The sequence below is a fragment of the Echeneis naucrates genome, chromosome 8 (genome assembly GCF_900963305.1).
Source record: "Echeneis naucrates chromosome 8, fEcheNa1.1, whole genome shotgun sequence".
NCBI lineage: Eukaryota > Metazoa > Chordata > Actinopteri > Carangiformes > Echeneidae > Echeneis > Echeneis naucrates.
In genome coordinates this window covers 19,061,746-19,075,966 of record NC_042518.1, presented here as the reverse complement: position 1 = coordinate 19,075,966, position 14,221 = coordinate 19,061,746, and the positions used below count along the sequence as shown (strand labels likewise).

General features: G+C 40.6%; 1 protein-coding gene across 9 annotated transcripts; it reads right to left on the bottom strand.

Annotated features, from left to right (window-relative positions):
- Positions 1–1,884: 1,884 nt before the first annotated feature.
- Positions 1,885–13,701, bottom strand: mettl22 (methyltransferase 22, Kin17 lysine). 9 transcript variants are annotated; one of them, XM_029508946.1, is made up of 13 exons: positions 13,462–13,701; positions 12,033–12,194; positions 11,582–11,825; positions 11,254–11,393; positions 10,951–10,991; positions 9,924–10,068; positions 7,102–7,173; positions 6,659–6,712; positions 6,107–6,187; positions 5,545–5,611; positions 4,680–4,745; positions 3,785–3,953; positions 1,885–3,250 (listed from the first exon to the last, which is right to left on the bottom strand). In XM_029508946.1, the coding sequence occupies exons 2-13, from the start codon at positions 12,136–12,138 to the stop codon at positions 3,191–3,193; spliced, it is 1,245 nt and encodes a 414-aa protein (XP_029364806.1). In that variant the 5' UTR covers positions 12,139–12,194; positions 13,462–13,701; the 3' UTR covers positions 1,885–3,190. The 9 variants fall into 9 exon arrangements, 5 of the variants coding, with proteins under 5 accessions (XP_029364806.1, XP_029364805.1, XP_029364810.1 ...); XM_029508945.1 differs by having other exon boundaries at positions 12,033–12,174; XM_029508950.1 differs by having other exon boundaries at positions 11,612–11,825; positions 12,033–12,174.
- Positions 13,702–14,221: the final 520 nt, after the last annotated feature.

Below are 14,221 nucleotides of genomic sequence, written 5' to 3'. Positions count from 1 at the left end.
TCGCACAGTCTGTGCAAGCGCCAGAGTGATGCGCCAGATATATAAACAACATGGCGGCAATGAAATCATCACATTACAACCTGACCTTCACCTGCGTGAAGCTGCCCCCCCATCCCATGCAAAATTTCGGGGAAATAGTCTGATTCGTTTGTGCTTCGTTGGTGATGGTGATTGGTGCTACGGATTTTCAGTTTTTAAAAATAATTTTTTAGGTCATACAGAGTTCACCTAGCCCAGGGGCCATGCCTGTATGACAGCTGTCCGCTGACAAGTGTACGTCCAGTCCACACACACTGACAGCGCTTGCACATGCAATGCAAAATCTCTCCACTTTGAAGTGATTTTGTTGCAGCCCCATTACAGGAGCTGTCTACTACTCCTAGACGCTTCAGTAATAACGCAGGGGTATTCTGTAATGGAAAAAAGACTCATTCATCAAATTTCATTGAGAATTTTACGGAGGGGCACAACGCATGCCTGATCCAGCCCCCCATCTACTCCGAATGTGTTGTGTAGTGCTGGTGTTACCCCCTTCATTTGCTTTGGATGTGGTCAAACAAGGTTTGTCTCGTGCTACCAAGCTGAGTAAGTCGCTCATTTTGTTTTTAATTCCATGTAGTTTTGTACGTTTCTCCGCATTTGTCATTCTTCAAACTCCTGGAATGCCACTGTTGCAGGACGAACTTCAGGTAAACTTGTTACACTGTTGTAGCTTTTTTTTTGCTAGCCTACAGATTAACTTTCTTGTTACCGTTTTCACTATTGTAAATGACCTTTAGTATGAACATAATATTTCTTAAAAATTTGTTGTTCCCATGTTTATTCATCTATTTTCTCAGTATTTATTAAGCCCATGTAATTATTTCAATTAATACATGTATGGGGAATTGACAGCATGAAGAAGACATTTAGGTTGAAACAATGACTTTATATGCCACTGTGTGATAGCACTAACATCATGTTTCTCTGACATTTGCACCACTGGGACACTAGAGGTGTTATGCCCTGTCCTAACACCCTGATAAAAGAAGATATGGCCAGACAAGCCATTCAGTCTCACTAGTTGAGCCAGTTGCATCAAAACATACTGTTGGGTGAGATTTCTTGGATAGGGTCTTGTACACATGTATTTGTGTTTGACTCCAGTAGTGACAGAAAAACAAGTCTTGTCCAATGTCTTTAATGCTACCACTGTGAGGTGCACTGTACTTCAATCGCTGCAATGAGAAAATAGGCCCCATCATTTCTCTCGTTTTGCTTTGCACACGGTGGCCAAATTTGGTAGATGGCTTGTCTCAAGATCTAGAAACTCTATCAGCTTCTCTGCCTGTGACCTGCCATACATGTGGTTTCATCCTGCCCTCACAGAGTTCTTTGGCTATCTGCACACGTAACTGTCCAGGCATGAATCGCTTTGAGTTGCCAGTGTGCAGGGAGTCACTGTTTTTAACCTAACAGTTGAGCACCATTAGGCTGTTGATTTTGATCTCTCTGTCACAACTAATGTCAGGAAGGCCATGACACTCCTTACAGTATCCTCTGATTTCAGTATAATTATTTAAGACTGATGGATAGGCCTTGTCTCTTTTAAATGTGATGTGTGAAAATGTTAGCTAACTAGCTAGCAGAGATGAAGATTTCTGGTCATTTTGCACTGCAGACATTGTTCACAGACTATTGGTAAGGTCTTTCATTCTATACTTACTTAACATAGTTTTTACACATTTTACTTACATTGGCCATAAGTTTGATTTTGCAGAGGGGGAGTGAAATCTGTGTTCTCAAAGTGCTTGTTAAAGTAACATGAGTCAACTTTAATGGCAAATAAGGTGCAGGGCATGATCTTCTTTCAAATAAAGAACAAAATGCTGGCTGTGGATTGCAATCTTTTATTGGTATTTCAGACATAATTTTGGTTGACAGGACTGTTGAAGCAGGCAATCACCTAATGTCAGTTTGCTTTGCCAGCACAAACGAACGTATAATTTCAGGTCCATAGGGTTAGGAGTAGATGAGGGGCTGGGTGACCTCATCACCAGAAAATAAAGTGTGTAATATCTATAAAACTATAGCAGCACAAACGAAGCACAAGCAAACGGTACCATTTTGGGTCCATTCAGAGTAGATGGGGGGGCTGGGTGAACTCTGGATGACCTACAAAATAGTCCCTAACCCTAACCCTAATAACTGAAAAATTGTAGCAGCAAAAAACAAAATTTTTTACAGCACAAACAAACAACAGACTATTTCCCTGAAATTTTGCATGGGGGGGAGGGCCAGCTTCACGCAGGTCTGAGCTTCAGGGGAGACACACAGCTGCAATCAATGATGTAATCAGGCACTCTAAGCAATGATGTCATCAGACTCCTCTGATATGAGAGCAGCTGATCAACTATTACTGCTGACATTTCTGTTAAACTCTAGAACATAGACAAATATACAGTCACACAAAACTACATTAGCCTACAATACCCATGATCCTCAGTGATCGTTGCCATAGTGAAGACGACAACCTAAGCATTATCATCAAACGTCTGTCCCAAAATAGGGTGGATTTGCCCTACATAAGCCCTTTGTGAAAACTGGGGGTGCTACAATAACAGTATTATAACAAGTAATTCCTCCAAAGCATAATATGATCGGGGTGAAGACTTGAAGACAGGAAAATGAATCATGTACTCATTCCGGCAGCGGCACTCTCAAAATTTCTGCCAAGGAAAAAATGTTTATTCAATCAAGCTACAGAAATTTAACCCCGTAATGCTGAATTTCGCAAATTTGCGACAAACTGTTACCATTACGGGAACAGATGAAATAGATGTGTATTCCCCCATGTGCATATTCAATACATAGCTGTTTTATTTTCTGTCAACGTTATGATTAATTCATTTTAAGTTTTAAATGTAAAGTTTGAGCTCTGATTGAAATTAGATAATTAAATGGTTACAATAGTTGGTGTTATATAATCAGGACAATGACACTGATTTTGCGTCATCAATAAAACTATCTCCTTTTCCTGAGACCGGAAAATCTGCTTTATTATTATTGATAATTATTGCCAGTTGGAAACCTATGGGTTATCTCTGCTTGAAAGCTACATTCATGCAGTTAATCAGGAGACCACTTTTAAAAGAAGGAAAAAACACAGTTCACACTAATCTGACCAAAATCCAGATCACGATGCAAACACCTAAGAATCAGGCTGAGCTTCTTCACGTGGCAGTGGAGTTGAAGTCACTTTCCATAGCTCCTGCACAAAATCAGAATAATGCACATTAATCAAAATCTCTGAATTGATTGTCTACAGTTTATCCATCCAAACATGCAGTGGTAAGTTGAAGGAACTAATTTTAAGTTTCGAGTGCTTGGACAATTCCAAATACATGTACGTGACTGTTGTATTGTGTTTAATAAATTCTAAATAATTTTATGATATGTGTGTATGTATATTACCCTATGGAGATCCATCATAACCAAAGTTACATACTGTATCTCCAGTAACAAGATATAAATCTTCCTCTTTTAATGTGCCTGATATAATCTGTACCTCATGGCAAACCACACCTGACACACTTGTTATGACAGTTCATATCATCATCAGAACAGCTTTGTGTAACAGGTGGTGTGTTAAATTACACTTTGAATGTATTTAAAAACAACCTTCACAGGCTGCATAGGCAAAGTGAGACATGAGAAGCATGTGTCCTCTGTCTATGCTCCCACAGTACCACGGTAGAGCCACCCCTAACCCTTTCTCAGGCTAAACTGTGACTGCATCTCTTACCAGCTGCTCAACACGCTCATACAAAAAAAACTGTGCGAAATCAGAAGGAAGCTGTTCCACCCTGAAGCGGCACTGTCTGTTCCCCAGGTCCTGCAGCTGAGACAAGCAGACGGTGAAGTGGTTGTAGGCTTCACAGGTAACATCCATGCGTTTAAGGGTGAAGTTCATTCTGGTGCAGAGAGACATTCAGAGGAGACCTGATCACTTTCAGAGGCTCAGACTGGATTCTCAACCAGCAACACATCTGTTGGCAGGCAGCCCCAGGGGTCCTGTCAATGGGCCTCTGAGTATGATGCAGGGTGTCACAACCAATTTCATTTATTTCATTCATTCATTCATCTTCAACCACTTATTCGTTTCCAGGTCGTGGTGGATGCTGGAGCCAATCCCAGCTCACACTGAGTGAGGGCAGGGTACACCCTGGACAGATCCCCAGTCCATTGCAGGGCCAACACAGAGAGACAGAGACAAACAACCACTCACACTCACACTCAGACCTAGGGACAATTTAGAGTCACCAAATAACCAAAACATGCAAACTCTGCACAGAAAGGCCACAGGCGTGGGAACCAAACCTGCGACCTTCTTATTGTGGGGCAACCAAATGTATATTATTGTATAATATTACATGTATATATTTATCTTTCAGTATTATTTGAATTGTTATCATTACTAAGCCATCTGTGCATATATGTATACAAATAAATGATCATACAATATTAAGCAATACCCCATTATTGTTATTATTATTATTGTATAATTGTTATTTACAATCAACTACTACCATACACAGACAAACAAGTCTTATGATCAAACTATATTGCTTTCTTTTTATAATTTTTTCTCACCCCCCGCCAAAAAAAAAAAAATAAAGAAGAAAGAAAACCTCAGTCACCTTTTCTCTAAGGAGATGAAGATAACACAGCTGTGAGTGAAGTTGGTGCAGAGTCGGTGCAAAGTCCTGAAGAGGCCATCAGTCAGATCATTGTCGTAACACACTAATGAGAAAGAGTACAGAGTTCATGGTCTTAGCCCTTCAGGTGATAGAGTTTAGAGCTGGAACACTTACATCACAGAGGTCTGTTTCATGCAGGGTGACAGTGGGTCAAGTTTTCTTCATTCAAGTATTTGTTTTACTTGTCAAAATATCCTGATGTGAACAATAAATATTTACTATGCATTAGTCATTTAAACAAAACAACAAAACAAAATGGGTGATAACACACCATTTGTCCCATTTTCTGCATCAGCAACATATTTTTTGTTAGGTTAACTATGCACCGGAATTGTTAGTTTAGCCATGGATCCAACATGAACACGTAACTTGCAGACACATACTATCCCGGATTTGTTTGTGTTTTGCATGATATTTGAATACAGTCACATAATTCAACATTTCTGGTTATAGTAACCAACTCAGACAAGGACTATTAAGTTTATTTGTTTTTTCATTGGTTCGGTTCTGTGCCACAAGTTAATCGTTGTCTTTTTACTTATGATACTCACCATGTTTCCAGAGACAAAAGGAGGAAGCACCAAAACCCTTTCCTGTATTTATGTACTGGGTGACCTCATCAGTGACGTCAAGAGTTAGACCAAGCATGGGGGAAGATTAATGAGGTATAATGCATTATTTCAGTTGATTGTGATTTGTTTATGTATGGTTGTCAATGTGTGTTATATTGAAAACTATGTGTCAGTGTTTATATAGGGTGATTAGTAAGAATGGGTCCATGGGTCAGGAGAGGTATTGTGATTACCTGTAGGAATGTATAGCCAGGAGTGTCTTCTGCTGATGGAAAGGTCTATTTCGGCAGTTGCTTTCGGCTGTCAAGGGGATGGATGTCAGTGTGTAGCTATATGAACGTTATGTTAATTTAAGTTGAGTATGAGTTGAGTTTTCTTCAGTTAATGGGAGTTAACTGTTAACAGTTTTTTAGTTTTGTACAAATCTAATTTTGTATTACACTTGTAGCATGGTGCCATACTTTGTAGATAAACACTGGTTTTTATACCTGGATGAAGTCTCTCGAGTCTGACTCTTACCACCATCCCTCAGGTCACACTCCCTTACACCTTACATTACAGGTAAGTAAAAGCCCATGTCTGTTTTAACTGCTTGCTTTTTTGAGGTACACTTCCTGACCAGACACCTCCATGTGATGTCACAGGAATTATATCACACGATTATGGTTGGGTCACAATAAGGTGCCTGCAACAATTGCTTTCAATTACACTTTACCTGAACCACTTTGCCCTGCACAGTGTCTGCTTCTGTTTCAGTCAGCTCTGTGCACATGGTGTGTTTATACAGTGATTTACCATCAGCAGCCAAGATGACACTGGTGTTGTTGTACATGTCAGCTATTTCATCCTTTTTCCAGCTAAAGGCAACATCAGCATCTGTACAGACCAAAGAAAGACAGACTTCTGTAGCCAGAGAGGACGGTTTATATATATATATATTAAAAAAAAGAGGAATGAGCTCTATGATGACCTGTGTCCTGGGCTAGAGTCATAAGGCCTGATGTGTCTTGGGTTAGAGTCCAAGGGGCAGTACTTATATGGATCCGGCATATTCATGAAGATTACAGGCTGGTTAATGATGCTACATCTTGACTGAAGGTTTTAAATCAGTATGCAAGAGCCACTGGGATGTGATGTAACCTATCACCAGCCCTCCAGCTGTACAGCTTTATAAAGCGGTGAAATTAATTTACATAGATATACTTTATTTATCCCAGGCTGGGAAATTACAGATTGTAGAACATAATTGAATTGTTTAGTGTTCCATATGACTGCCCAAATGTGTATTTGCTTTGTGTGTTGACCAGATGTTTCGTTATTGAATGCTAGTTGATGTGTGTGTGTTACCTGTACAGAGGTCATGCTGGAGCCAGTCTAACACTCTGACTCTCACCTCTCCACCTGAGGGACAGAGATTTCACTTAAGACATTTACTTATAGCTTCTCTGGGGGTTCACTTTTAAAGGAAGAACTAAATATATAAATAAACAGTAAACATCTGTAACATGTTGAGTAATCAAAAAACATTGACAGCAATTATTTATTTTATTAAAAACGTTTTTAATTCCATATATCATAAAAGCAATGAATGCTAAATGGTTGGTACAATTGACTGCAGTCATTTGTTGCAGATTTGTGGCATAATGGGAGAAGCCAAAGAAAATTTCCACTAAGGTGAAAAATAAAATCAATCAATTTCTTTGTCCATATATTTTCATAACCTCACAAATATAAACCCATCTATGAAAAGATAAAATTGACTAAGAAGTGATTTAATGACATCATCTCACCAGCAGGCTCCACCATATGTCTGTTTAGTGTTACATTTCTCTTGCACATTCTTAGAAGATCTTCTCCCACATCTGTAACATAAAATACCAAAAAAAGTGAAGATGTCTCTTATGAAACACTCATTTCTGCAGTGTCTCAGTGACTAACATGGACTGACAAGAACAAATGAGTCCAAACAAAACCACAGCTCAACAAAAATGAGACATGCACACTACACATTTCAGACCTTACTGTTAGCCTGGCTGTCATTGTTGGATAGATGCTGTAGGTGATTTATGTACAATAAACAGTACATCTCCATAAATTTGTGACTTTAAGACCTGTTTTTTTTAAGTGTTAAAGGGTTACCAATGTGTCTGTGTTTCCTCCACCAAACTGAAAACATGGTCAGTCTGTCTTTCCTAAGTGGTGGTTCAATGATGACCAAACGTTTTTTACACATTATGCTAAATTATGCTGTCACAGTGAAGTTGTGAGCTCCATTCATTCATCTTCAACCGCTTATCCGTTTTCCCAGGTCCTGGGGGTGCCGGAACCAATCTCAGCTCACACTAGGCGAGGGCAGGGTTCACCCCGGACAAGTCACCAGTCCATTGCAGGGCCAATACACAGAGACAGACAGAGACAAACAACCACTCACACGCACACTCACACTCAGACCTATGGGCAATTTAGAGTCACCAATTACCCCAAACATGCAAGTCCGGACGGTGGAAGCAAACCGGAGTGCCCAGAGGAAACCCATGCATGCCAACTCCACACCCAAAGGGTATGGGTAGGATTTAAGCCTTAATGACAATCACTCTACCCAGTGAACCACTACTATGACCTATTATAACCTCTGATTTTGGTGTTCCACCAGATGGCATGGAGTAGATCTGCTTGGATGGAGAGTCTCCTTGGGTCTGTATCACAAAGCTGGATATCAGTTTAGCAAGCTAACTTCTAGGTTATCCCTGGGTTTTCGGTGACACGAAGCTGGCTTCCTTTTTATCAGGTCATATTGCCACGGTAGTGGGGAACACCTAACCTGCTTCGGAGTAGGTTAAATTCTGGATAAGTGCTCAGCAGGAATACAAGACCGCCCACTGACCAATCAGTTTTCTTGAAAAATGACCTGCCCATTTTTACACGAGCCCATTGATGTGGGTGCTAGAATTGTAAGAAGAGCTCTGAAAAGAGAAATTCCCTGATAGAGTGAACCTGTTTTTATTTTGCAGATAAAGAATCTTCCCCTTCTCTCTCCCAGTCTCAGCACCCACCTGAAACAAATTAAATAGATAAAACAATCCTTTTAGCATAAGTACTTTGTTTTTTGTATGGTTCACTGTAAAAAAAATTGCCAAAGTCATGCTGGCTAGCTTTATGAAATAAAGCTATTTACATTTTGTGACTCTCTCTTTCCCTACCTCATACCCCATGTACAATCAACAGCAAGAGATTGTATGTAAATGTATACAATAGGTTGAATTTACTGTTGCTTCTCTGGAGGACACCGTTTTTAATGACTCGGGGGAAGCAGGGTCACTGTTATCACTCACAGGTCTTACTATCCACTGTGGAAAAAAATATATTACTTTCACAGTGAATGGATACTTGTGTTTTGGCAACTCAGTTAATTAAAAAATACCATGTACTAATGTGGTGGGCTGCCACCTCCTCCAGGGTCTGATGTGACTCCTCTAGAGCCTGCAGCAAGAAGTAGCCTCATTATTTTAAATGACATGCTCTTCAGCAGGAATGTAAGGAGTAGAACCCCCTCCCCCCTACTATTTTTTCCATGTCACATTTTTTTATTGTGGCCTGCAAACAATATCAAATCATTACCATTGTGATCATCCTAAAGCAAAGCAAAGGTTTAAAATAGTACAGCTTTATACATGTTAGTTATAGCCCACAAAATGGACACATAAGACAGCCTACAAGATATTATGGTAGACCTACTGACCATTTTGAACTATGTTCTTGCATTTGTTTTCCAGTTGCTCCCAAATCCTTTTTGCTCCACTGGAGTTGATGATTTTGATTGATTTTTTTTTTTTTTAAATTGCAAACATAAATTTATGGAGAACATGCATTAATCTCGCCGATGTGGTGGAGAATATTATAATCCTGTTAATTTACACAGAGAGTCACTGATTTTTTCCCAGCTGCTGGACTTGTGTTATTCTTTGCTTGATTAATAGATTTGTATTCCAATATATTCTTGATATATCACATTTTGCTCATCCATTGTAAATTTTGCTGCTCTTTGCATCTTCTCCATGGTGCGATTGGTTGGATAGAGCAAACCCCACCCTTTTATGTGAATGCGCACTGATCTATATAAAAAAACGTCTGGGTTCAATTAGTTGATAATCGGCTTTGAGACACAGATTATCTGGATTGCAGCTGTCTGGGTAAATTAAACCAGGTTGCCAAAAGAGATCCCCGGCATGTTGATCCATCTTCGTGATACAGACCCTTGCTGTGGATCAGTCTGACTAAATAGAGTCAGAGACGGCAGAGCTCCCTCCATCCGTGAGTCAGTCAAGTCTGGTCTGTAGTAGGCTCACTTATGCAGACTTCAGTGCAGCAGAGGTCATCAGATCTTGCTCAAAACTGTTGAGCAGCAGAATTCAGGAGGAGAACGACAAGAACTACAACACCTCTGACCTTTACTCTCAGATTCAGTGACTCTCTTCCTCTGAGCCTTTAAAAGACCTATCGCCGTCCTGATGCACAATTTGCTGCTCAGTGATGAAGATCATGAGATGCTGTTAAAAGTTCAGGTGTTCAGATACAGAGAAACATGGCAGATATCTACTTTAAGCCACAATACCTGTGCAGTACACCATTTTGGCTATGGTCGCCATGATGATACTGGTTAAGCCTGTCCCCGCCCCTAGCTCAAGCACGGTTGCTTCTCTGAACATGGTGGGCTCAGACAGGATGAAGTCAGCCAGGAGGAAGGCCCCTCGCCACACCTGTGGGGAAAGACCTGAGCTGTTAATGTCTTCTGATCAACCCATGCCAACTAGAGTTGGGCAGAAATTTGATTCATAGCAATTCTCATTTACTACGATTCAGTATCCATTTAAAATGTCCCAAAATCGATAAAAAAAAAAAAATAAAACAAATCTGCAAGCTGTATGCCTCCATTTTGTTCATGGGTCCTCCTGACACTACGCAGCCAGTTCCGGAAGATACACATGCACTGTAAGCACCAAAACTAGGCAGTAACTACAATAATGGAGGAAAGAGAGATTCAAACGGCCCCATCCGCGATTTTAGGATTTGTAATATTGCACCCGTCCTCTTTGAAGGCAAAGATTTTGACTCAGTTATGTTTTTACAAAATGCTCAGGAAGACCAAGATTGACATGACTAATTTTATGGCTAGCTACTTAAGAGTAGCAGTTGTGGTGCACACACATTGGAAACGGCACTTACCTTAAAATTAAAAGGCAGCATGTTTAACAGCACTATTTCTTTTATAGAGACACTTATTTTTGTCACTTCAATAATAGTTGCAGCAATTCCATCTAGCATGGATAAGTGAAAAAAGACACTAATGTCTCCATTTGCAAAGCAGACTGGAGTAGATCATGAGGATCCTTTGCACACCTACAGATTGAAGCAGAAATCATTATGAATCAAATCGTTTTGAATTGAAAAACGATTTTTAATTGAATCGTAGCCCCCAGAAATCATAATTGAATCTAATCGGGAGATAAATAACGATTCCCACCACTAATACCAAAACACATTTCCTGATGGGAAACATGTCATGTTACACTGGAAGTGGGAGGGCTCATGGTGAAGGAAGGAGCAACACATAGACAGAGAGGCAGGTGAATTTTACGAACCTGTTTGCCAACATCCTCCAGGGGTGTGGCCATAGTGTGCTCTGCAGAGGGATGAACTTGATGTTAAACACACAGGCTGGAGGATTGAACACACTCAGAGGACATAACATATCCCTACAGCTTTCCTATAGAATTGCATACATTTGTATTACATTCAAAGCACCTCACAGTGTTGCACCAGCATATTGACCACTTGCCTAATATTGTGTAGGTCCCACTTTCAACCTTGGCCTATCAAGGCCTGTACTATGAAATGCTGTATGAGATACATTAGCACAAAAATGTTGACATCAGGATTATTACCAATCCTGATAACATCGCTGAAGAACTCATCTTCATCAGCTGTACTTTCCTCTTCTTCCTCAATTCCAGAGTGGGACTGTTGAAGAATAATGGGACAGACCAGATCATGACTTCTGTTTGCCACAGCTTTCTTCCTTGGTCTGGAGATCATAAGAGAGGAAGTGTTTCTGTTAGTTTGGTGCACACAGTACAGGCCAAGTACACAGTTAGTGTTTGGACACACCTTCTCATTGAAATGAATAGGAAAGTGTGTCCAAACTTTTGGCCTGTACTGTATGTGCGTTTCTGTGTCTTATGTGAACTTAAAATCCTGGTTTGGTTTCGGGACCTTACTAAACAGATCACTGCTGGCCAACACCTGTGTGTAATATCCAGGTCTCCATCCTTGTCCAGGCTTGGCTTCACACTTCCATTCACAACTTCCTCTCCAGCCTCTTCTATGGAAGCATCTTTGTCCCTGTCCTGCTTTAAGTCACTGTGCTTCTGCTCCTCCTCTTCACTCTTCCCCTTGGTGCCAATGTTGTTGTGATATCTCTCACAAGCTGACAAAATTTTGAATTTGGAGATGAAGACTGGGTGGAGACAAACAAATGTAGTGTTTAACATCAACGCATTCACTTTCTGTGTCTGAGCAACTTTAATAATCAAGCTCAAAGCAATTCACTCTCAATTCTCAGTTCTCAGATAATCATTCTTCTCATACCTAATCATATGTAACACAAAAATATTAGTTATTGTTTGAGATGTGTGAATACTTTTGGTAGATATGTGATACACACCAGGTTGACCAACATGGTTGAGATGTGTCATGAGGTGGCGTGCTTTAGGCAGGAACATGTGTACGTCTGACAGCACGGTATCATAATGGAAAGTGATCTGGTCCATGGCTCATGGTCAGCCCAGTGATCTGTTCCCCAAAGTCTGAAGTCACAGAGGATACACTGGTCCAGTATTAGTACCCGAACAAATAAACTCACCATAATACATCAATAAAACAGCAAAACCATTTTACTGCATACCACATTCTTCCCCGTTGAAAGTTGGCCGCTACATTATCCATAATGCAACTCCACTGCCTTTGCACTTTGTTGCACATTGGAGTGCCCTATGTAGGCCTGTTATGTCACAGGGAAATTTATTAATGGAGTTATTGCGAAACAGGTGAGAGCTGGAAGACCAGACCTCACTATAATAAGTGATCTGGTGCAAACTTCAGCTCTGGATGTAAATGACGATGAAGATGACCTAATATCATTTTGTCATTCTATTCTCAATTTCCAAATGGTTGGCCATGTTGGTGATCTGCTTAACTCATGTAGTAGCTAATTAGCATCGAGTGCCAAGTTGGCCCACCAATTAGTAGCTCCTCCAGTGCAACATATACCAAATTCACACATCATTCACAGAGGCCAGACAACAAAAGTCAACACAAGAGTGACGTACTATCAAGAGAATAACAGATTTAATCTATGCTGACCTGAACAGCTAAACTCTAGAATAGATCCAGAATTAACACTCAGGCAGTGTACTAGTGGTTAGCACTGTTGCCTCGTAGCAAGAAGGTTGTGGGTTCAATTCCCATATCTGGAGTCTTTCTGTGAACAATTTGCACACTCTGCCCTCACCCAGCTGTGATTGGCTCCAGCGGTAAGCGGTAGAAGATGAATGAATTAAAGTAATTTCTCTGTCTGTCTCAGATCACATTTCTTTCTCTGGTGATAGAAAACTAGGAAGAGACTCCTCGTGATCACACGATTTACCAAAGAAAGACAATAATTCACCTGATCCAGCAAGCGGGTTTGTTTTCCACAACAATCACAACGATATTTTTTATAAAACTTTCTTTAGTTTGAGTGCATTTTCAGAAAAGATTAAAAGTGACTCAATTTCCCTTAACTTCTAAGCTAAGGCATTAGTTCCGCCGTGCCTATTCCCTCGGGTCACACTCACGGTTGCCAGGTGTACGATAATTGGCTCTTTTTACAATGTAGGATCAGGTACGATAATCCTAAATCTCCCACTGGCAACGGTGGTCACAGACGCCAAGAATTAATAGTCGCTAGAGTCCGCGGTTCAGCACATGTGGTGGATTTATAATCTTTACACCTCTGGAAATTACTGAGACCTGAATACAACACTGAAAAACAGAGCTGGTCCATCAGCAGGTTCTGATCCCGGTTTTTGTTAACTAAGACTTGCCTCACTCACCATGTATGTCTCGACTGCACGGCCATCACAGTGCACCCTGCAAACTAGTAATGGGCGAATCGATTCCATGGCATCCATATTGCGATACCCGCATGTCGCACGTTTTGGCATCGACTACTTCATTAAAGTGTCGACTTCTAATTAATAAATTTGAAACAAAGGAGCATGTGTCAATTCCAAATATTTTTAGATGACTGACTCCACTGTTTTTTGCCGAAACACCCCACAGCCCGCAGCATGTTGAACTGGTCCATCCGAGTCACGTGACCAGAAAAGCAGTGCGTTGTGTTTACATCCTGCTAGAAGACGCCGCATCGTCTGCTACTGCCTATTTGCACTGACTAGCCTTGCACTGGGGCCGCCATCTTGGAGTGGTCAACCGCTACACTCAGTGTCTGTTTGACTGACGTAATGAGCTTGTCAGCGCATTTAATCAATCATAACTCCCTGAATACTTAACAGATTTTTTTTGCTGCAAACGTCATACATGTAGCTATGATACAGGACATATGGTTCGGCGTATTTCAATATTCATAGTGGGCTTCACAGTAATAGAATATTCTGGTGTATATGTGATGTATGACCATGGCATTCTTCTCTCACTCCAGACTTTCCACTCCTGCTAAAGCTTCAGTGTGTCTGGTCCTAAGATCAGGAAGATCGGTAGGAGACGTAGGCAAGGCATAGCCATGATCCTTAGAAAGAGGGATGAACATGATTTGAGTGATGTTTCACTTCACATACGTCACTTTGACGCTTC

Bases quoted from the DNA above. Each gene is read 5' to 3' on its own strand.
- mettl22 (XM_029508946.1), bottom strand. From the start codon at position 12,138: ATGGACCAGATCACTTTCCATTATGATACCGTGCTGTCAGACGTACAC. The intron at 11,394-11,581 runs GTCCCGAAACCA...TATGATCTCCAG, and splicing joins GCAGTGATCTGTTTAGTAAG to ACCAAGGAAGAAAGCTGTGG. The intron at 7,174-9,923 runs GTATTGTGGCTT...TTTATGTTACAG, and splicing joins CAAAATGGTGTACTGCACAG to ATGTGGGAGAAGATCTTCTA.